The following is a 24,175-nucleotide window of genomic DNA, read 5'->3' on the forward strand; positions in this document are numbered from 1 at the left end:
CGCCACCGCCGCCGCGCGGTGGAGGGAGGGCGAATGGGCCGCGATGGAACGTCCCCGGCGGAGCCGTTATTTCCTGGCTTGCGGTGAGATGGGGAAGGGAGAAGAAGCCGGAGCGGGACCTCAGCGCGCGCGCTCTCTCTTTCTGCCGCCTTCACCTGCCGAGGCGCTCACCTGGGCCCGCTTCGGCCCGTCGGAGTGGAGGGACTGCTGCTAGCGCATGCGCGGCACTTCGCCCGCCCCGGCGCCTTCATGAATGGGTAACAAAACGAAACCAAAAGGGACGGAGGGTGTGGCTGGAAAAGGTTTTGAAAAAGAGGGGAAGTGTGTGAGTTGAGGGCAGGCTGCCCTCTAGTAATCCCGTGGTTTTGAGGGGAAAAAGTGAATCTTCATGAGGGGTGGGATTGGGGTACGGTGGAATCCCTCAGGAAAACAGCAAAAGGGCGCTCTTCAAAATGGGTTGAATTTCCAAATCTCGTTCATCATCATCATCACCACCACCACTTTTATTTTGTATACCGTCTTTCTATCTTACAATATCCTAGGCGGTTTACAAGCTGAAGAACCAAAGAACGTACGCCTTGTAACAATCTAATGCAATACAAAAATGTGACAATAAAACATAACTTTAAAATACGCAACCTACATCAAATAAAGTAACATCCAACATTCATTAGAATAGTAAAGAATAACATTAAATATCAGCGTATAAAAAGTAACAGAAATCCACTTAACAAGTACAATAGTTTCTAAACTACAATCAATAAAACAATGGCAAGCCACAGTACATAAAATAATACAATACAAATTGAGAAGCAGAGACTGGACGGTGGGGCAAGGCAGGTTCAGTAGCTCTGAAATTCCTCTAGGCCTGATGATGATGATGATGATTATACCCTGCCCATCCCGCTGGGTTGCCCCAGCCACTCTAGGCAGCTTTCCAACACATAAAAAACCAAAAAACCCGTGCTTTTTTTCTGGTGGTGACACATACCCCTAAACATTTTGTGAATGTTTTGTTTGGCCTCATTGAGGGGCAGTATGAGTAGGAAAATGAGAGTACCCATAAACATTTTTTAAAGGACTAAAAGCACTGAATAAAACATTCAGATGTTTTGGTTTTGGGATGCTACATGCACCCTGAATTCAGAACTTGGGGTCACTGGTGGAGGAAGAGGAGTGCACCGCTCCTGGCAGCACGATCCTGGCAGGGTGCCATTGCAGCTGCCCCCCCCCCGCCCACACTGGGTGCCATGCCCCTGCAGGTGGCGTGCCACACCCCCAGGACGCGCGCCACACCCCTATGGGCGGCCAGCCCCACCCCCGCCTGCTCTCCACCCCCCCCCTTGGTGCTGGAAAATAAAAATAAAAACAAGACCATTTATAAACTGCCGATGCATTAAAACTATAGTGGCAGTGTGCAATAAGATCATTTGCATGTAAAATGTTTCCTAAAAACACATACACAGTGTGCATAGATGCTCACCTCAGAGGGAGAGACAATTATATACGTATGTATTTTCTCATAACTACGCCCCAAATAATTGTGCACCTTGGGTGATGCTGTCAAGGGTGTGCCTTTAGTAGGTGCTCTGTGGTGACTGGTTGCACAGGTCTTTTTCGGTTCTTACTTTGCATTTTTAGTAGCTACAACTGGCTCGGGTTGTTTATTTTGTCAAAATGTTTCTATTTCAGAGTACATAAGTTGGCTAACAAAACACAAACAATTTAAGTTGCATTTGTTACTCCAAATCTCTGTCATTCTCTCTCTGCTAAATGCATGAGGGGAACACAGTTGCAAAATGGAAATGGGTGTTTTGCACACTGGTGCCAGCTTTGCTGTGGGATAAATGGGCAACCTAGTTATTTCCTTTAGCCATTGTTTTAAAGATCTGGGTAAATGTGCATTCCTGTGTGGGCGTTGTGAAGTGGGAAGTACATAGCTCCCTAAAGAATTTAAAAGAATAAAATTAAAGGATTGTACAGAGGGCAGAAATTGCCGACAAGATTCAGCAGGTGCTCATGATATCTATGCAGCCATAGTCCACAGAGCAATGATAATAGCAAAGAATTCTGTGCCTGTAGGAAGAACTATATTTTCCCAAATACAAAACTAATTTACACAGGGGTTATGTTTCGAGGCACTGTACGCATCAGTGAAACTGTCTATATTTGAAGCACCATTGGAAAAACCTGCAAACACACCCTTGAAACCTCTGTAAACCCTTAAAAAACCCTTTAAAAAGCTGGCAGTGCTTACCCAATGCCAAACTCCACCACAGTTGTTCCCTACAAACCTTCTCAAACTCCACAGGCCTCAATGGTCAGCGCAAGGCCTCCTAGGATTCCTCTTACAAGGCTCCCGGGATAGATAGGCGCTGTTTTCACTCCTTTTTTCCATTTCTGGGCTCTTCTAGAGCTGTTTTTGCAATTATTAAATTCACTTCTGGTTTGGCATGATGTTTGTGTGTACACTTGTGCATCAGTTGGACACTTATAAATAACTGGAAGATTCCCTAGAATATTCTGAATGGAGAAATCCAACAGAGCTCAGGGACATTGACACACTCCCACCCACTCCCCAAGCACAGCTGGATCTTAAGTTGTTTGTAAGAGACAACTTCATTTTTGAGACAGAGTCTGCATATACACCATACATTTAAAGCACATGACTGCCCCCAAATAATTATGGGAGCTGTAGTTTACCACCTCACATAGCTACAGTTCCCAGCATGCTTAACAACCTGCAGTTGCCAGGATTATTTGGGGAAAGTCAGGTGCTTTAAATGTATGGTGTGAACATAGGCCAAGATAGAGAGGCAGACAGCTACCAGAAGGCTGAAACGCATAAGATGATGGAACGCCTCTCTGAGGATCTGCTGGGGCAGTGTTTCTTAAGTTAAACAAATATTACAGAAACACCATAAGCCCTCTCTATCAAAGGAAGCCAAACCCTGATAACCAGTGCCCTTGGAAATCCCCACGGCCCACGCAAATAGAGAGAGTGTAACAGAAAATTAATTTAGAAAACTTGGATGCCCTGCCCTCATTCTGTTTCCTTTAAATTGCCTTCGTAAAAATTGTATTGCTGGTGGTGTTAGATTAGAATTGGGCTCACGATATACTTTTGCTACCTGTTGCTACTGGTTCCTCGTTTGTTACAAGCCTACAGTGACTTTTCTGATCATTCATTTGTTTATTGCCACCACCAGCATTTGCATCAAAAATCAGACAAATTGAAAAGCATGTAAGCATATGTGATGACGAAGATGCAGGTTTCCTACGGAAGAAGAAAATCAATTTTCTAGGACCCGGGTTTGCTGAAGGAAGCACAATGACCTTTCATCACATCAGCTACAGAGTGCATTTGAAGACTGGCCACTACGGCTTTCGAAAAGTGGTTAAAAAAGATATCTTGACGGATGTCAGGTATGCTTAATTACCATTGCTTACTTATTTTGGGGTGCAATTCCTGCTTGTTCCATGTACGGAGAGCAAGGTGTGGAGTGGCTTCACTGGAGGGGAAGTTGCTGCAGCTCATTGGTAGAGCAGCTGCTTTGCATGCAGAAGGTTTCAGATTCAATCCCTGGCATCTCCAGCTAGGTTGGGAAAGATTCCCCACCTGAAACCCTAGTGAGCTACTAATACCAGTTGACATAGACAATACAGTGGTACCTCGGGTTACAGACGCTTCAGGTTACAGATACTTCAGGTTACAGACTCCGCTAACCCAGAAATATTACCTTGGGTTAAGAACTTTGCTTCAGGATGAGAACAGAAATCGTGCTCTGGTGGTGCGGTGGTAGCGGGAGGCCCCATTAGCTAAAGTGGTGCTTCAGGTTAAGAACAGTTTCAGGTTAAGAATGGACCTCCAGAACGAATTAAGTTCTTAACCCGAGGTATCACTGTACTGAGCAAATGGATCCACAGTATCATGTGGTATGAGGCAGCATTCTATGTTCCTTACCAGTCCTTTCCTGCTCCTGGTATTGTTTTACGTGCGTTCTACTCTGCAGCTGGAATACTCATTGTCAAGAGATGCCCTCCTGAACCCATCTCTCTGTGTTACAGAGGCCAAGCTTGTTTCACCTAGAGGCAGTGCTTTTTTTCTTCTTCTTAAAAAATGTTTAGGGGTACTCTCATTTTGCTGCTCATATTGAAATACTGCCCCTCAATTGGGCCAAACTTAGATTCACAAAATGTTTAGGATATGTGTACCCCTGCATACCCCCAGGAAAAAAAGCACTGCCTAGAGGGTTTCCCAAACTCGGGTCTGCAGCTGCTTTTGGACTACAACGCCCATCATCCCTGGGTAGGAACCTCTTAGGTTCCTCCATGAACAAAAGGATCCCATCCATTAAGAAGAGGGACAATCTGGATCTAACCCATATAGAGAAACTAAACCCAAATGTAAGATGAATATTTACGGCATATAACCCATAATCTTGTAGGAAAGGAGTAAGGAACCTGTAGCCTACCAGATGTTGCTAAATTACAACTCCCATCATCCCTGACAGTTGGTCATGCTGGCTAAGGCTGATGAAAGTTGCAGGATACTTCCTGTTGTAGAACATGTTCTGCGTCTTGTACACTGATATTTAAAGGGGTGGGGGGGAAAGATGCTTAGTTTTCAAATTATGAAGAAAGTACTCGTTTTCAAACTATGAAGAAAGAACTAGTTTATTTTTGTGCAAAAGTGAACAATTTTACCAAAGGTGTAATTTTATTGGAATGGTTTTACACATTAAACAACTGACTACTGACAAATTGCTTTTCGTTTACAGTGGTGTCATGAAACCTGGTCTCAACGCAATCTTAGGACCTACAGGCTGCGGCAAATCTTCGTAAGTGTTAACCTATGGGTAAAGATCTATTTTCTGATAATATTAAATGTAACATTGTTACAGGTTTTTTTTTACATTCACAACCAGTAAGTGAGGTGCTGCAATGAACGTGCATATTTGAGTGCATATTTGATCAGAACAAAATGGCACCAATCAAAACCAGAAAAGTGCAAGGTAAAAAGATTCAGTATGGTGTGCAGAAAATGGGTAAAAAGAAGTGTTTTTTCCTCCTCTTATAATACCGTAACTTGGGTTATCCAACATGGCTGGATATTGGAAAATGCAGGGCAGACAAAAGGAAGATCTGCTGCACGCAGCACATAGTTCAACTCTGGAATTTTCAGCCACAGGATGCATTGATGGTAACCCAACTTGGATAGCTTTAAAGGGGGATTAAGCAAATTCATAAAAAGATAATGCTAGACTAATAATAGAGATGGCAGGACTTTGAATATCAGTTGCAGGGGGACATGAGTAGGGAGTGTGGTTGTGCTCATGTCTTGCTTGAGCAAATCTGGTGGGCTAGCATGTGAAGAGGCACCAAATTGTCCCCAAGACTGAGGGGGCCTGATGCATGACTCGCATGTGTGACATCACATGTGCGACATCACATTGTCCGGAGGATGCTGAGCACTCTGGAGGAGCTGGCCACTGAAGCTGTGCTGCTCTCAGCTCCACAGTCAGCCTCCTCCGCCCCCTCAACATTAAGGGGGGCCGACTCCCTCCCAACAAGTATTGAGGGGGCAGAAGACACCTTGGCCTCCTAGAGTTAGTGTACCTGGCTAGACATGTTTTTGGTGTGATCCAGCAGGGCTCGTCTTAAGTTTGCAACAGTATGATCTTCAGATGTTGGCACAAGTAACTTTTCTTGAGTCCTTTTGGTTTTCCTTATAGGCTCCTGGACATTTTAGCTACAAGGAAAAATCCTAAAGGCCTGACAGGAGACATTTTGATCAATGGCTTCCCTTTGCCTTCAAATTTTAAATGCATTTCCGGATATGTAGTACAGGTAAATAAAGTCTGTAGTGGATCTTTTGTCGTGGTACATGTGTGATAGTTTTTATTCTGTTTAGACAAAGGATTTTTATGATACTTTATGTGTTGATTGTCTGCCAGTGCGATAACAGGATGCCAGTGCTATCAGTGTCTCCTTTTCTGTGCATGATTACTGTTAATCATGTAAATCCCCTCACCTTCTATGGTGGGCACTATTGTGTGCCAGCATTCCCTACCCACCCCGCCTGCTGAGATCCAACAGGGAGGCCCTGGGGACAATTTCCTAGGCAGCAAAGAAAGCCTACGGGCTGTGCTTGTCACCTGGGAAATGGATCCCACCCACTTGCTCAATCAGAGAATCGTGAGTGGGCATGGGGGCGAGCCACCATGCGGCAGGCTCAGCTGCCCCTGGCATATAGTGGAGGCTGCAAAGCTATAGTTTTCTCTTGCACTGGCTGTTTCCCAACTGATTTCATTCTAGCTTGTACCTGGAAATATGGAGAGGGCCATAGCTGTTAGCCACCTGTCATCAATGCTCATTAAATAATCATCTTCTGAGCAGGCAACTTCAGCCAGCTCTGGTAATGTCAACTGACCTTCAGTGCCCTTTAGCGATCAATCAATACATAAAACAAAAAATAGCAGCCTCTTCTCTTGACACAGCACAGTAGCACTTTCTTTACTATGTTAATGCATATAGTGGTACCTCGTTTTACGAACAGCCCTGTTAACAAACTATTCAGTTTACGAACTCTGCAAAACCGGAAGTAGTGTTCCGCTTTGTGAACTTTACCTCGGTCTACGAACGGAAGCCGAATGCTGGAAGGGCACCGGTGGTGGGAGGCCTCATTAGCGAAAGTGCGCCTCATTTTAAGAACGGATTTGGTTTAAGTTCGTAAACCGAGGTACCACTGTACTAACAATTGTGCAGTAGTGATAAAACCTAGTATAATGTTCAACTGAATACATTTTTTTTTAATCAATAAGGATGACATAGTGATGGGAACATTGACAGTCAGAGAAAATTTAGAGTTCTCAGCGGCCCTTCGGCTACCATTGTCTATGAGTAAAAAGGAAAAGCAAGAGAGAGTTGAAACTGTTCTCAAGGAACTGGATTTGTCTAAAGTTGCAGACTCCAAGGTATCTGTGTAGTGGCATTTAATACTGCCAAACATTAATTGTTAATGTCAGAATTCGTGTTATAAATACTGGCAGATTATGCAGCCCCTCTGGCCATCTGCCACAGAGGCTTTAATAGAGATTCCTGCATTGCAGGGGGCTGGACTAGATGACTTTTGGGACCCAACTCTACAATTCTATGATTCTCCCTGCCTACCTCTGCAGGGAGTCTAAGTGCCCATTGTTTGCTACTTGATCATGAAACTATCTCAGCCCCTTTCTTATGGGATGCTGGTAGCACGGGAGCTACTGCAGCACATCTCCCTTCTATGCCACTGGAGTAAGCTGAGAAGCCCTGGGCTGGGGAGAGAAGCCTCACCACTCTGGCATTGTCCCATTGTGGAGATGGGAAGCCACAGCCCTGGTGACCAAATGCAGCCCTGCAGACCGCTCTGTCTGGTCTTTTTGGCCCTCCCAGGTCACACCTCCTCTTTGGACCACACACTCTCACCAGTCCTGCACCATGCCCTCCTCAAGTGCTAGAATGTGTCTTGAACTATATTCATGCCTCTGGCTTGCCTGCCTGGATGGATGGATGGAAGATAGAGAGGATGAGTGTGTATAGAAAACCTTAGGTTTTGCTGGAAGGTAGCATAGAGTACAAAGATAAAAGACCCAGGGTGGGTTACATTGAAATCAAACACATAATACCAAGGTTGGCTGGTCTATAACAGCAACTAGTTTCTCTACCCTCCCTCTGACCAAAGTTTGAACAGCAGTGGGGAGAGAGATAAAGAAAGAAAGAAAGAAAGAAAGAAAGAAAGAAAGAAAGGGTTATGGGTTATGGGTTGAGTTCCAGAGAGACCTTTGGCTTGGGAAATGGAAGTGTTATAAGCAGGGGTGGACTTTGGTAAAATGGTGCTCTGAGTAAGGACAAAATTTGACACCCCCCTTGAACATCTCTTATTTTCACGCCACCTCCCTCTTGCCTTCTGTTCTGCACATACTCTCAAGCGCACTATGTCATAGTTGTGGCATATTTTGCACCCCCTCAGCTCAGAGCCCCAAGAGAGGAGCTGCCCTAAAACCGCTGCTGGTTGTAAGAGAGGTACCTGAAAGATAGGGGAGATGACATCTTATGGAGTGGGGGTGGGGGGAGAGAGGTCCAGAGATTTTTCCTGTGTGCTAACTGAAACATTTTCATAGTTTTGAGGATCCTCATTTTGAAACTTCACTTCCTGTACCTAGATTGGCACCCATTTTATTCGTGGAGTTTCCGGGGGAGAGAGGAAAAGAACCAGCATTGGACTAGAGCTCATTACACACCCTACAGTATTGTTCTTAGATGAGCCGACAACTGGACTGGATGCCAGCACAGCCAATGCCGTCCTGCTTCTCTTAAAAAAGTAAATTGTGCTAGACTCTTGGAGACTGCACCTTATGGCTAATGATGTACTCTCTAGATTGAAGCAAGAGACAGACAGATGGGGGTGGGTGGGTGAAAACCTGTGCCATGGCTGGAATATTGACAGTCTGATGTTCCTTGGCTTGGTTTGTTTTTCAACAAGGCAATTGTTTTTAAAGACAGCATTCCTTTTTTTGGTTTTTCGTCACAGCTTTTATATTCACTTTCTTATGCAATAGTTTCCCCCATGCCTCAACTCTGGTGCGATCCCACAAGACAGCACTTATGTTATGGTTATGTTGTGAGTTGTGTGACATGCTAAGTGGATATGGGTAAATGAAGAGGGGTTGAGTTAGAACACTATCAGTTTTGGTAAGAATTTTGCTTACAGTGCTGCTTAATGCAAGAGCCCAGTGTTGTTATCTAAAATTATGTCCATTTGTGTTGTGAATGGTTTGGAACATTAAAACAACAGGTAATTACAGTAGCTGACGGTCTTTCCTGTGTTGCATTCAGGATGGCGGTACAAGGGAGAACAATAATTTTCTCAATCCATCAGCCCCGGTACTCTATTTACAAATTGTTTGACAGCCTGACGCTACTTGCTGCTGGAAGACTTCTTTATCATGGCCCGTGTGAAAATGCTCTTCCATACTTCAAAGGTCTTGGTGAGTTTTCATGTGGTATGTTAAATTTAGACCCAGAATTGAGCATGAGTCTTTTCAAATTCCTGGATCCAGCAAGAGTTAAAATCTAATGGAGGGTCCCATGTTGAATTAGCCAAGCAGGGGCCATAATGGCTGCTTACCCAGTCCAGGGGTGGGCAGCGGTTGCAGTTCATTATGTCCGGCTAGTGGGACCGCAGTGGCCCCTAAGTATGGGTCATTAGCTTTGTTGGCATCCATCTGTCTTGGGAGACAATGGAAGAGTGCAGAATGTGGAGAACTGAATTTAAGACTGAAAACATGAGAAACTGAGAGAACCGAAAGTGACAGTTCGTAATTGTACCTGTAATGTTCGTAAATGTACCTGTAAATGTGTTTTCATTAAAGCTGCCTCAGCTGCCGGCTATGTAAAAATAAACCATCTTTTATTCACAGGTTATTTGTGCGAACCCTATAACAACCCTGCTGATTTTTTCCTGGACATCATTAATGAAGATTCAACTGCTGTTGGAATGAGTAAAATGACCATCATTACTATACGTATGTATTCTGAAAGTCTTCACAGTTACCTTGATGAATCTGTGTGTATCAGCACCAAACCACTTCTTTCTGTGTTTTTTAAAAGTACTTATCCATTTGGCCCTAAAATGTGATAGGAGGTTCTACTTTTTTGTCAAAATCCCACCCATCCCCACCCATAGAATTGGCAGAGTTACTAGACCAGATTTAAGTAGCTTCTGGTCTAATCAATCACAACCCTAAGACAATATTGGGCTGCATGCACACTGTTCATTTATATTACATTTTAAGCACATCACTTCCCCCAACAAATTGTGGGTCATACAGTTTACCTCTCACAGAGCTATGATTCTCATCTCCCTTAGCAAACTGAAGTTCCCAGGATTCTTTGGGGGAAGTCATGTATGTTAAATGTGCCTTAAAAGTATGGTATGTATGCAGCCTTAGAGAATATTCCTAACTGTCCAGATCCTCTGGCTGGAGTGCTTTGGGGCAGAGTTTGGGGCAGAGTTGCTTCTCCACCTGTGTAGAGCAGCTCTGCTAGCAACAGGGGGACTGGGGAAACAATTATGCCCATAGAAAGATCTGTGGGCATAGAACTACCAGCAGTATTTTTGCTAGCTGTAGATTGTGAAACGTAGCATTTCAGTGTTCACCCAGAAGTAGCCTTGGATCTGTTGCAAGATGGTCAGTCTGTACACAACCTAAGATAGTTCAGAGTACACAAACTGTGATTTAATTTGCACCTGTTGCTCATTTGCAAAGGAGTAACCTCAGTTTTCATTATCATCCAAAACAGCCATTGATGAAGACAATGACATGGAAGACACTGACAGCATTGCATTAGGATTAGCCATACGCTTTACCAGAAGTGCTTACTACAAACAAATGATGGCAGACCTCGATGCACTGTCTTCGGACGATAAAAAGAAGACGACAGCTTATAAAGGAATTCCGTACACCACACCCTTTCTTCATCAGCTCAAATGGGTGTCCAAACGCACATTCAAAAATCTGATTGGAAATCCACAAAATTCCACTGCCCAGGTATCCCAAATTAACCTTTTTTTTTGGCGGGGGAGATCAATGTTACTAGGAAGCTATGTGGGCTATTTAAAAATGAATTTAATTTAAATAACAAAGAGCTATAGGAATCGTTACGTTTGATATACTGTGGGTGGGTGTTGGGAGCAGGACAGACATAACTTGCATGGTGTCAGTGAAGTGAACTATTCAAAGAAACAAAATAGCTCAGGCCTAGTGAGCACAGCAATACTTCCCAGCAGATCTTGCCCCAAGCAGGCAGTCTCCTAAGTCTCCTTCTCCCTTGGCTCCTTCCCAAGCACTCTGAGACTCCTTTGTCTTGGCTGTCTTTGCTCCGCCCTCTCCATACCTCTTTGGGTTCTGGGAGACCAGTGGGGAAGGGAGCTGGTCAGAGCGGAGGGGGAGACTCCCTAGCTTCTTCAGCAGCCTGCCTCATCTCTGTCTCTTGGCCTCCATCCTCTGCTTCTGCCTCTGGTTCTGGACTGCTCTCTGCCACAGCCCCTTCCTGCTCACTAAACCCTGTTACCTCTTCGGCTTCTGACTCCGACTCCTCCTCCCAGTCAGCTCCCTTTTCTCCCTCTGACCACTCATTGTTGTCCCACCACCAATGCCCAGGCTCCGAGCCTTCTTCCCTTGGGGGTTCCCCAGCTGGTGGCTCCCGCCGCTCCTCTGCGTCCAACCACTCCATCATACCTGAACTGTATGTGTCCTCGTCTTCCCCTGGGAAGCACATTTCAAGCACACGCCTGTACTAGAAACATCCACAAGTTGAATGTGACAGAAACGATGAGGGACAGGCATGGGCAGAGCTAACATTGTCGTCCCTACTGTCCTCCTCATTGATTTTCTGAACACTGGGTCATAATGTCTGAAGAGAGCCGTAGAAAACAGCAAACAACAATGTATTGCTGTTCCAGCAGGTATTCTATCCGAAGGGCTCTTTGAGTTTCCCTCTCACACAATGTGTCCATTCCTTTCGCTATGACCTCCACTTCTGCTGCAAATTTGTCAAGAATTCTGCAGCAGTTTTCAAAGATATGTAGTGATTGCTAATCATCTGTTCAGAGGCCGTGAAGTTAAAAGCTTTGTGTGTGTATGTTGATATTATGGGGATCTCTATTAATTGCTTTGTAAAAGCTTGACCTTGTGACAAGAATTAGGATTTTAAGAACCTATAATCTTCCAGGGTTAATGGGCCTGACTTTTTTCTCACAATCATTTCTATCTCCCTAACCTCATTAGGGATGGATTTTGAATGCATTCTTAAAAAGACTCCACATTTCATTAAGCCTTTTTTTTTCTTTTTTGGTAATCTTCTTAAATTGGTCTTGATATGATCTTTGTTTCCCACTTCAACTGGCTTAGCAGTAGAATTATCCCTGACATTTGGTCCTTTCAACAAGTCCTTAGCACTACGGTACCATGTATCAAGTGCACTTTTAGTGTTAAGGCTCAGGCAATCCCTCCTGCTTAAACACGACTGAACAGGCTGTTACCGTCATCTTGGCTGAGATTTTCATCACTTTTGCTTGTTCTTAAGAAAGCAAAGCATAGTTTTTAATCAGTTTGATCATTGTCCTCTCCCTCATTCTCTCTGTATATTTCATATAGAGAGAGATACAAATAAATATATGTGTGCATGTGTATGTGTGTAAATTGGCTGGGCAATTTTATTGCTCTGTATAAATGTGTTTAAAGGGACATGGGTGGCGCTGTGGTCCAAACCACTGAGCTTCTTGGGTTTGCCGATCAGAAGGTTGGCAGTTCGAATCCCCGTGACGGGTTGAGCTCCTGTTGCTTGGTCCCAGCTCCTGCCAACCTAGCAGTCTGAAAGCACGCCAAAAAAGTGCAAGTAGATAAATAGGTACCGCTCCGGTGGGAAGGTCAATGGCGTTTCCGCTCGCTGCTCTGGTTTTGGTGTTCCGTTGTGCCAGAAGTGGCTTAGTCATGCTGGCCACATGACCTGGAAAAACTGCCTGCGGACAAACGCCAGCTCCCTCAGCCTGTAAAGCGAAATGAGTGCCGCAACCCCAGAGGCGTCTGCGACTGGACTTAACTGTCAGGGGTCCTTTACCTTTATAAATGTGTGTAACAATACCTGGTTTGTTCCAAAAACTGGCAGAGTTTAAACACATCTCTGTTGGATTTTACCTTGTAAACATTTAGTAGAATGTTTTCTTTTCAAATTCAAGTTGAGTCATTCAAGTTGTTATTATTTCTAATAGCATTTTAAAGCAAATATTATTTTAGAAAAGGGGGGGGATTGCATAGAATTCAAGAAATAAAAGAAAGAATAAAATTCAGTTAAAGAACCAGTATTAATATTTAATGCAGTGGATGTGCTTTCTCTTGTTTTCAATCCCAAATCCATAGACATGCTGTGGGCCATGTGAATGAAATGTGGGCCACTGGTGGTCTACAGACCACAGTCTGGGAACCCTGTTCTATGTTACAGTGAAGGTCCAAAGCCCATTTTTATAAGTTACCTACAGTGATATGGTTACTTCTTTTGTGGTTTCTCCTATGCCAAAGTATGATTTGTATCCACCATTTACCGGTCCTTAGAAAAGACTGATTGAAACGAATGGGAATTATTAACTTGGGTCTGATTTCTGTGGATCTGCTCAGCTGGATACTTAGTTGGATACAACCCTATGTTCTAGGACTAGTATTGCCAGGCATGACCAGTGTGGTATATCAACACACATCCTTCCCTAACAAAGTGCAGTGCTCATCATCACAGCAGGAGAGCAACTTAATAGATAACAGTTATTATACTTTCACGAAGTCCACTATTTTTCAAAAGTTTCCTTCTGCTCCTCACTCCTCCCTGCCCAAGACAGCATGTTTTCAATATGAAATATTCTTTCCCCGCACTAGATATGTATTGCCACTTTTCTGGGACTAATAGTAGGATCCGTATTCGCTGGAGTTAAAAATGATGCCACTGGCATTCAAAATAGGTGAGTAAACGCTTCAAAAAAAGAGAATGCAATGTAGCATCATCTTCAGCTAGTATTTATGTGCAGAAAAGTTTAGGTAACAAATTACTTTAGGACATATTTTATGCAGCAGTCTCCAGTATATTTGCTTAAAGTTTTATTTAACCATGGGACAGGGGAAGGTAATTTCCCCAAGCTCTACCCAAGGCTTTTTTCCCTTTTAGAAAAAGTCTGGTGTTGTCTGATTCTATCTGAGAAGGGCTTCCTAGAGTTCACAAATCTTTAGCAAAGCTGAGTCACCCAATTCAAAGAATTTGTTTCTCCCATCTAAGGATGAGGGAGAAATTTGTTTTTTTATGCATTTTCTTGTGAAACTACCTAATCTGCACCTAAACCAGAAAGCCAACTGAAGGACGGTTGTCTTTCAAAATTTGCACTTCTCCAAATTTTGCAGTGCAGTTCTAAAGCTGCAGTTCAGTTTTGCTCCGACTAAACAGTGTGCACAATAATATATTAGAAGAAATAACGTACAAAACTAAATTATATCAGGAAATTGCTTGCAGAGATGCATATTTTAGAAGAAATCCACACAAAAATACGTAAGGCTTTTTGCACAATTTTTTTTAAAAAAATTGTAGATTGATGCAGAAATTAATCTGTGCCTTGGTATCTCTAATTCTGTCTTTTTTGGGTTCCCTTGTAGAGTTGGTGCTTTGTTCTTCTTGACGACCAATCAGTGTTTGAATAGTATTACGACTGTTGAACTTTTTATCACAGAAAAAAGGATATTTATGTAGGTAAAACTGTGTGTATTGGAAAACCAAGCTTACTCTTCTGCTAGTAGCCTTATTTGCTTACCTGTTCTTTGGTTGAGTAACTCATCAGTCAGTTCCACCTATGGAGCCCATGCTCACGGCCATTTTGCCACACATATCAGCCCCTGGTTATGATAAAAGCCTTCTCTTCATTTGGTAAGGAGATACAGATGGCCAAGCTGTCCTGGCTGAGAGCGCTCAGTCTGAATTAAAGTTTGGCTGTCTGTATGGGCTCCGGGTTTAGGGAGAAAGAATTCTTTAAAATAAGGGTGAGAAGCTTTTTCCAATCCAAGGACCACATTCTCTTCTGGGCAACCATGCAAGTGTCACATGTCCATGGTGAGTAGGGCCTGGGCAAAAGTGGGAGGAGCAAGAATTTGACTATTGTAAACATAGACTAGTTTCTACACACCTTTCTCTGTCCTCCAACCAGACAAGCAAGAGGCATCATCACAATTCAAAGACACATTTCAGCCAGGAAGAACCAGATATTGCCTGAGAAGAGGGTGTGTGACCTGGAGAAAGTATTAAGGGCCAGAAAAAGGAGCCTTGAGGGCCACCACATCCAGCCCTGCTCTATAGCATCAGTTTTGGCACCTAAGGAATATGTGAATGTTGAGCCCATATTCCATTTCAGCGAATACTAGCTCAGCAGTTGCATGCTGGATGCATTGTGGACCTGGGTAGAGCAAGCACACTTTCATTAAAGCTTCAGGGGCCCTAGCTAAGTGGCAGAATATGTGCTTTGCATGTTGCAGAGTAGTTACCTCATATAATCATAGAGCTGTAGAGTTGGAAGGGATCCCGAGGATCATCTAGTCCAATCCCCTGCAATGATAGAATCTTGCCCTTGGTGGGCTAGAACCATCAACCTCCTGGTTAACAGCCAGACACACTGATCCATTGTGCCACAGGGAAGACCAAGGACAGGACATGTTGCCTGAAATAATCCTGGCACCATCTGGACACCATGCTCTTTCTGTTCTTGACAGTAAAGCTGAATGTGATTATATTGTGTAAATCTTTCATAAAGCACTTTTGACACCCTCACAAGTCTATAAAGCAGGACATAACTGTTTTAAATAAGCTTCTGGGAAATGTCTGGTACTAGTTTGAAAACTGGATTGAAAACTGCTGCCATTTATGAATCCATTTGTTGGTTGTGCAAGTCCTGAATGTGTGTATTTTGTGTTGCAGACATGAATATATAAGTGGCTACTATAGAGTTTCTGCATATTTCTTCTCAAAGATATTAGCTGATATGGTGCCCATGAGGACTTTACCTGGCATCATCCTCACTTCCTTAAATTATTTCTTGATAGGCAAGTATACTACAAAAGTCATGTTTCTTTTTTCCTTAATTTAGATATTAGATGCTGGCAGGCAGATTGCTTGTTGCATATCACTGTTGTTGGAAAGCACAATATGCTTATTTCGCCACTTAAAACCATGTGTGTATTCAGACACACCCTCCCGTACCAGCAACTGGGGAAGTGGACTTGATACTAGAAATGTTTATGCCATAAAAAAAATTTAGTTAGTCTTTAAGGTGCCACAAATGCATTGGTTGTTTTGCCGTAACATGTATGTTCCTCTGGAAATAAATAGTAAAGTTATTGTTTTCCTTTTGTCGACCAAATCTCACTTTTGATGTAAAATATATAATAGGTTGATTCTAAATTAGCAATAATATAAAACACATACCCAATGCTTGAGGTGGGGTAGGAGAGACCTGCTAACTCCTATATCTAGGCAGCCCCCTCAAGCACTGTGTATGGGCTTGTGGATTTCATTAAGACCCACTCACCCCAGAATTAGGGTGGTTAAAGCAGAAAGGGATAGCAAAAAGCTCCAAAAAGTTCTCCTGAGCTAGGGGACTGAGTATTGCTCTTATGCATTTATGAAAGTGATGCACACTGGACTCCAAATACAAATGTCACATATACATAGATGTGATCTGAGTGGACAGTGATTGATCAGGCTATCAGTCTTGGGGTTGTGGTGGAGAGCTGGATGAAAATGTTGACCCAAAGTGCAGCTGCTGCAAAAAAGGCAAATTCTTGGCTTTTCAGGTAACAAGATCATAGAACATTGTATTCTGTGTTCTGTTTACAATACATGTAAGGACCAAAAGCATCACAGTCAACAATGCTCTTCATTGACAAATAAAACCAGCTCTGATATTAAGGCTGACATGCTAGTGCAAAGCTGCATATGTGTACAGTTTTGCTCATGGGGAAGCCTGCATTGCAAAATTTTGATGCCGAGTATGTACATCTACAGTGGTACCTTGGTTCTCAAATTTAATCCATTCTGGGAGTCTGTTTGACTCCTGAAACACTTTGAAAACCAAGGCGTGGCTTCTGATTGGTTGCAGGAGCTTCCTGCACTCAATCAGAAACTGCGGAATCCACATTGGACATTCGGCTTCCAAAAAACGTTTGCAAATTGGAACACTCATTTCCGGATTTGCAGTGTTTGGGAGCCAATTTGTTTGGGAGCCAAGCCGTTCGACTACCAAGGTACCACTGTGTTAACATTTTTAATTTGTTTCAGGTTTCAAGCCAACTGTGGTAGCCTTCTTTACCATGATGATTACTGTTATATTAGTTGCCTACGCAGCCAGTTCCATGTCTCTGGCAATAGCAACAGGGCAAAACGTCACGTCGGTTGCAAACCTCATCATAAATATTTGCTTTGTTTTTATGATTGTGAGTTTTGGTTGATTCTTCTCTTTCCCCTCCTCCTTTGGTGGGTGGGGGTGGGAATGTTTAGACAGATATTATGCAAAAAGGCCACATTGCCACATTTCAGCCACCGCCCAAAGTTCTATCACATGAACGGGATGATTCATAGGGGAGCAAGTTTGCCTTCAGGGACGCGGGTGGTGCTGTGGTCTAAACCACTGAGCCTAGGGCTTGCCGATCAGAAGGTTGGTGGTTCAGATCCCTGCGACGGAGTGAGCTCCTGTTGCTCGGTTCCAGCTCTTGCCAACCTAGCAGTTCGAAAGCACGTCAAAGTGCAAGTAGATAAATAGGTACTGCTCCGGCAGGAAGGTAAACGGCATTTCTGTGTGCTGCTCTGGTTTCGCCAGAAGCGGCTTAGTCATGCTGGCCACATGACCCGGAAAAACTGTCTGCGGACAAATGTCGGCTCTCTCGGCCAGTAAAGCGAGATGAGTGCCGCAACCCCAGTTGTTCGTGACTGGACTTAACTGTCAGGAGTCTTTTACCTTTACCTTTTTAAGTTTGCCTTCAATGGCTGTAAGACTCCTAGATAGTGCCCGTTTGGGGTGAAGTCAAACTGTGAAAAGTTAGAGCACTTGCTGTGGCTGTTGAGACAGGTATGAGAGACATGGTTTTTTGCAGCTGTGGCAGATGAAGGCATCCAGCTGTGCTGCTGCAGATGCACCACAGGGTTTCTTATCTCTGCTATCCTCCCAGTGGTCATTCCTGTTCTGGCCACTGCTATGGATGTGCAACCTGTCTGTCTGTCTGTCTCCAGGCTTTGTGGTCGTCTGCAAGGGATTCCCACACAGTGGGGTTGATGTTGCCAGCCTTCATGCCATGTTTACAGACATAATGGGAATTGCAGATGGTGCCCTATCTAAGACTCTTTATCCCATAGAAAACGAATAGCCATTCATTCCCTCAGGAAAACTGTTTACTGCCATTAAACTAACTTACGATGCACCCCTGAAATGGGGGTGGTGAATAAAAAACACATACACAGTTTGCTGAACTTCAAAAAGTACATGCTTACTGATGATGGGTGCTCCAGAGGACTAACGTCTCGGTAAATCCACAAAACCACTTATGTATATTTCACGGCGATGAGAATTAATTCTGGAAATGGCTGAAATCCTTTAAGAGCTCTGGGTGAATTTTTTTCTGTCAGTTTGACTTTCCCCTGTCTTTTAAAACTACTATTACCATTTGTAGGTTTTCTCTGGCTTGCTGGTGAACATCACAACCATTTCACCTTGGTTGCTGTGGCTGAAGTATTTCAGTATCCCGCGCTATGGCCTGAATGTAGGTATTAGCCATTCCCCCTTTCTTCTTTAGAAATGGTTCTGGAAGTTCAGAACTCGCCACCTGGCTGCAAATTCATATAACTGACCAGAGAATGCTATCTTTCCCCTCAACATTGACTCTGGTTTTTTTTTAATTTTAAATACTTCTTAAACACCCAAACTTCTAAGCAGTTTACATAAAATACGGTATGATAAGGTCTCTTAAGGCTGCACCATATGTGCAGGTGTTTAATAAAAACGTGTTTGCTCATTTGGCAAACACATTTTAATTAAACGCCGCATGTTACTTTCGCTAATTTTAAATGTAGGCATTAAAATGCCATTGTGTGGGACCAATCTGGATTAACGTGGCAGGTGGGTTTTTTTTTTAAAACAACAACAATGGCATTGATGTACCTCCAGTGATTTCTGCTCTTGGAGAAATATTAAGAGTCACTTCTCGTTTCATCAAGCAACTGCCTGGATGATGGCTCTGTTATACCTGGTTTGGGAATGGACGAAGGCTGTTTCTGATGGTGGAAGTGCAGGCCTGCCCCCTTTCTCATTTACTACAAAGAAGACCCCAGATATTAAGCATTTGCCGTACACTGGATACTGAATGTGTGAACTGGGCACAAGCACACTTTCCACGTCCTTTTCTTTTAAATGAGAGGGTGAATTATGTGAATTGGACACCACTACATGATGAGCGGTGAAAACAAAAAACACCCCACCCATTTTGGACCTGTGACTTGAGATCACAAGACAAAACGAAAGTGTGGAAAAGTGATCTCACAGTGACATCTAGTGATATAGGCTGTGAACTGCACAGTGCTGCCTGTTAACTCTCTTATGTATTGGCGTACATTAATTAGAATCAAATATCCCTCTCCCCCGCCCACATTGTTAGTTTGATGTGAATGATTTTTGGACTGGGGGGGATTGAGATTTTGTTCATTTTTGTTCATTTGTTAATTAGTGGGTCTGAGTATTGCTTTATTCTTTGAGCATGGCTTTTTTATAAAAGGATTTTATACGAAATATTATTATTTGATTCCCCCCACTTCCCCCCATGGTAATATATACTGTATATCTTCCTTTTTTTGCTGTAAATCACTTGGAGAACTTCAATAAATCTAATAAATGAAATTAAATGCATATAAAACTTTAGGTGAAATAGGTATTTCTGCTACAAAGGGTGTGTGTGAATTGCAGGATTTCTTATGCAACATTTTCCAGTTATGTTCTTAAAAGCACCAATAGATCCTTGGTATATTAACTTGTGGCAAAAAATAGTGCTTGAAAGCATGTGAGGCTGTTCAGACAGGTTGCCTCTTAATGCGCACAGTGATTGACAGCCAAACTGAGAAATCTCAGCTACTTTTGGGATCTCCACCAATCCTGGAGAAGTAAATATAATGTGTAATGTTTTCATATCCTTAACAAGACTGAAATTCTTCTTGTCGTTTTGCCTCTTCCCAGAGATATGAAAATATGGAAACCTTCTCAGGTAACAGCAGCGTAAACAAGCAAGTAATTCAGTTTTGTTTGTCTTTAAAGGCTTTGCAAGTAAATGAATTTACCGGGCTTAAGTTTTGCTCAGAACTTGAACAAGGGGTCAACGTAACCTGCATCGCTCCTAGTCCATTTACCATGTAAGTACTTGGCATGTTGCAAACAGTTGCGCTATACAGTAAGCTAAAAAAACAGTTATTCAGAGCTGGTTTCTTGGACATTAGAATTAACCGGGGGCTGCGGTGGAGTGGAGAGGAAGGCTTCACTGCATTACAGTCTTAGTAGGGTGTGTGGTGTGTGTATGTGTGTGTGTGTGGAGTGTCTGTGTCATTCTTGATCAACTAATAGCAGTGTCTTCTTTGTATTCCATCTTTTGTTGTCATTCTTCTGACTTATATTAAGAAACAGCATTGAGAGCAAAACAAGAAAACTAGGTAAAATTAGGGATAATGCATTTCTAACAAAATGTCTGCCTTTAACCTGTATTTTCTAGATGCACTGGAGAAGAATATCTGAAGATGCAAGGCATTGACATGACTTTCTTGGGCATGGTGAAGAATTACGTGGCTCTTATATGCATGACAATCATTTTCCTCTCTATTGCGTATCTGAAATTGAGATTTATTAAGAAGTATACTTAATCGAGCAGGGCACACATGCCTACTGAACACTACAGTGTATTTTTATGGTAAACATGTAATATATGTAAAGTATACAGCTGATTTATAAAACTTTTCTTTCTTTCTTTTCTTTCTTTCAAGAGAGAGAGAGTGGAAGGAAAGTGGCCATTGTGCCAATTGGAACATTCCTCCCATTAGCAATTAGCAAATAGCCGGGGATTCCGAATGGGACCGTGGGTGTGGCAAAGTGCCCCCCCATGGTCCTAACCTGGCCTGTGACCTCCCCCACCAGTGCCATCTACGTATAAAACTATATGTATTTATCATCTACAATGTCACATTTAGATTGGCCTTGTCCTTCCAAACAGTGGTTAAGGTGGTCAATGTCTTACCCATACAAAATCAAACCAGAGGTGGGAGCTCACATGGTGGGATATAAATCTGTTCCTTACGCAAACAGAGACGTTTGCTTTAGTTCAAGATCCATGGATTGAGTTGAACTGGGTCAAGAGACCACCTATTCCTACAACCGGCCCACAGAACTAAATTGAAACCCAGCCTGTTTCCCCCCACCTAATAACACACACAAACTACTGCAAACCATATAAAGTCTTTATTTAAAGTGGGGAGGTGGTCACTATTAAACCAATACATCTTTGACCACTATGGAAGACTTGGATAACTAATAACTTTCCAACACACCTTTGCTATTAAGACATTAACCTAAAAACAGGGGGTAACTCACGCTTCCATTGTGTGAAACAAAAGGGATACAAAAACAGGTAGCTTCGCTGTCATACACTAAATGTATGTACGTTGTCAGTATGCATGGATAACCCATGAAATCTTATTGCACTTCAAAATGAAGTTTGTTATTAAGTAACAACATGTTACAACAATATATATAAACATATATATTAATATATATATATAAACAAATATGATTATGAATGCAAACATTTTGGTTTTTATAGCAACGCTGCAAATGTAAGATATAATGATTGTGATGGCTGTAAATACAAACAGGAAGACACAACTTTTGAAACAAGCACGCCAAGGCACGTGTTGCAATGGCAGCTTCCCACTCTGCGGCCTGGCATCTGCGACAGCATGGCACGAAAGATCTGGGATGCCATTAGCACTACTGTGAGAAATCCCTGTGGACTGAAGCACCCTCTTGAAGACCCTCTTGAAGCCCCCAGCAACAAAGCCAACTCAATGTGTCCCTATGAGTCATACTGTCACACAGGTTGTTGTTTTGGAAATGCACCACATAAAATCTTTCAGAAATCTAAAAGGCTCTGACTTGCTCCCTTTTGTGCTCTTGCTACATCACTAAATGACCTTTCATGGTTGTTGTTTTTTTTAAATTTCATGTCTAATTTAAGCCACAACCCAACCACAATCACTGCCTAAGAATAGAATGTTGTAAATTTCCTACCAAAAAATTCAGTGAAAAGAACTCTGAGTCCCTCTTGTGGTCCCTTTAATTTTCAATTAATGCAAGGCGAAATTGCTAATACTGTTCAATTGAAAGGCATGAGCTGCCAGTCTGGCACGTCACAAAAGCTGCTTCCACAGTGGAATTTTACTGTAGGATAGACATACTTTCTGCATTATGTTCTGAGCAAAACATCCTCCCCCTGCAAGTATCCCTCCTTCAGCTTTGGGGCAATTTCCTCAGGTGTAGGTGACCTGCCATCTAGCTGTTCACTCCCCCCATTTTTGCCAGTTATGACCTGCATAGATTCATCCAGCCATTTCCTTCTCTATGGTTAATACTCCTCTCTAGGAATCAACTCTTTATCATTTTAGCCCTTCCCTTCCCAAATTTCATTAATCAGTTTCTTACCCCATCCCAAAACTCTGGAAACAAGATGGGGGGAACACTTATTATCTGGGATGCAACCCAGAGGTGTGGGAGGATGTAGTTAACCCTTTCACCCTCATGATGCAGCTCTAATTGAAATTGCTTCACCCTCTCAACGTTTGGGGCTGGGGACACTGCCTACCAGGCTAAAAGAATGTCATTTGAATTTCAGAGGTCTGGAAACAGAGCTGCTATTCTGCTTATAGCTTGAAGCAGAGCTATTAAACAGGGTGTTATTAAACAGTACTTTTTCTGGGGGTACTCAAAGGCATGCAGTACTGACACCTTATTTTCTTAGAAGAAAAGCACTGGTTAAAAATGTGGCACTTACTGTAACAACTTCATGGCGAGTACCAGCACCTTTTTTTCTAGAAGAAAAGCACTGCTATTAAATCACCCATGTTTAGAGGCACACTGTGTGAAGATAGCAGCATTTTAAGAACCAGAGGTGACTTTGCCTTCACTTGCCATTTGAGAACTGCTTGTTTGAATAACAGGAAATTCCTGTGCCATTCCATGTAGAAAAAGAAAAGGAAAAAAAGAGCGTACCATCCCAGCCACATAATTCTGGTCATTGTGTGATTTCATTTCTCTCTGGTGAATGAAATGCAGAGGTTACTTTTTTGGCAAGTAGGATAAACTACTGTAATACCTATTTCTCTTGAAAGCAGGCAACAGCTATTTATCCTTTGATTTGGACAGTTTCTTTAAAATACTATTAAGAGTACAGGATTTCCAGAATCCTGCTATCTTTAATAACATACAGATAAGATTTGCTATAAAAATTGGTGTGTTTTATACTTTATATAGCAAATTGAAACTTGATAGTTTAGGGGTCGTCGTCCCCCACTCTAGAGGGCTAATTACATTTTTGAAGGGAACAGAGTCCGGGCGGGGGTGGGGGGGGGAGCCTCAATGCATCTGTATGAAAACATGTAAAACTACTAACAGTGCAATCCTATACATATTTACTAATGTGTTAAATTGTGCTGACTTTCAGGTAAGTGTGTATAGGATTGCAGCCTTAGTTATTAGCTGATAGTTCACTATATGAGCTTACTCATTTTCTATGGAAAGCAGAGAAATTTGTGCCATTTCTGTAGATTCTTAAGTAGCTGGAACCAAGTCCAAAGCTAAATCAGTTCTGTGTCTGGTAGTGCAAGGTTTTGCTATTTCACAACAGAGAAATCCAATACAGCAGCTGTGCTGGTGGAAACTTGGTGCGCAACCTACTGTACAATCTATCGTGCGGCAAAGTTACCTGCAACCTACTTTTACATCACTCTGTGAAACAGCCTTTTGCCAACAAAAGTATATCGCTAGGTGATTTTAACTGAGTGCTACATTAGAGACAACCCCAAATTAACTTTTCTTTTTAAATCACTTTTTAGTCTCCCAATTTTATATTTAAAAAAGCATCAACAGCTCGGCTGTTTCTCTGCTTACTGAATCTGCCTCTGCATATCTTAGAGCTTCCTGTGACTTAGCCAAATCACTAACTGTGCGCAATACTCATAATTTTGTAGGCAAAGGAAAAAGTCTACTAGACGTGGACATTGTTCCCACTGTTCCCACCTCCTCCGGCATCAATGCCTTCTGTGGACTGTGAGGAAGAAGGGCGGGAACTCCTAGCCCGGGACTGGCCGTTGAGCCCCATTGGAGTTCCCAGTCTGTGGCTCACTTGGGATGCCGTATCATCCGATTCCCATCGCTCCAGCTCTTCTCGTACAAGTCTCTCCATCTGATCCCTGTGGACTTCATTATCACGGCCCAGCCTGTCATCCTAGGCACAAATATCATAGTGTCTGATCA

At 42.7% G+C, this 24,175-nt stretch overlaps 2 protein-coding genes across 7 annotated transcripts in view; one reads left to right on the forward strand and one right to left on the reverse strand.

Annotated features, from left to right (window-relative positions):
- LOC310742208 (broad substrate specificity ATP-binding cassette transporter ABCG2-like) lies at positions 1-21,790 on the forward strand. Of its 4 annotated transcripts, none has more exons than XM_083571273.1 (17): positions 1-83; positions 3,210-3,426; positions 4,782-4,841; positions 5,736-5,850; positions 6,825-6,977; positions 8,205-8,362; positions 8,878-9,029; positions 9,462-9,566; positions 10,345-10,592; positions 13,470-13,552; positions 14,235-14,324; positions 15,544-15,668; positions 16,903-17,057; positions 18,288-18,377; positions 19,919-20,013; positions 20,367-20,561; positions 21,468-21,790. In XM_083571273.1, the coding sequence occupies exons 1-16, from the start codon at positions 44-46 to the stop codon at positions 20,512-20,514; spliced, it is 2,034 nt and encodes a 677-aa protein (XP_083427399.1). In that variant the 5' UTR covers positions 1-43; the 3' UTR covers positions 20,515-20,561; positions 21,468-21,790. The 4 variants fall into 4 exon arrangements, with proteins under 4 accessions (XP_083427399.1, XP_083427400.1, XP_083427401.1 ...); XM_083571274.1 differs by having other exon boundaries at positions 20,367-20,550; XM_083571275.1 differs by having other exon boundaries at positions 79-257.
- PKD2 (polycystin 2, transient receptor potential cation channel) overlaps positions 21,092-24,175 on the reverse strand; it is a 19,464-nt gene continuing 16,380 nt past the window's right edge. For all 3 annotated transcript variants that reach the window (XM_083571128.1, XM_083571127.1, XM_083571129.1), the window contains one exon: positions 21,092-24,146. In XM_083571128.1, coding sequence (XP_083427254.1) covers positions 23,907-24,146 — 240 coding nt within the window. In that variant the 3' untranslated portion in view covers positions 21,092-23,906. The remainder of the gene's footprint in view (positions 24,147-24,175) is intronic.

Source organism: Podarcis filfolensis (assembly GCF_964270895.1).
Source record: "Podarcis filfolensis genome assembly, chromosome: 9".
Classification (NCBI taxonomy): Eukaryota; Metazoa; Chordata; class Lepidosauria; order Squamata; family Lacertidae; genus Podarcis; species Podarcis filfolensis.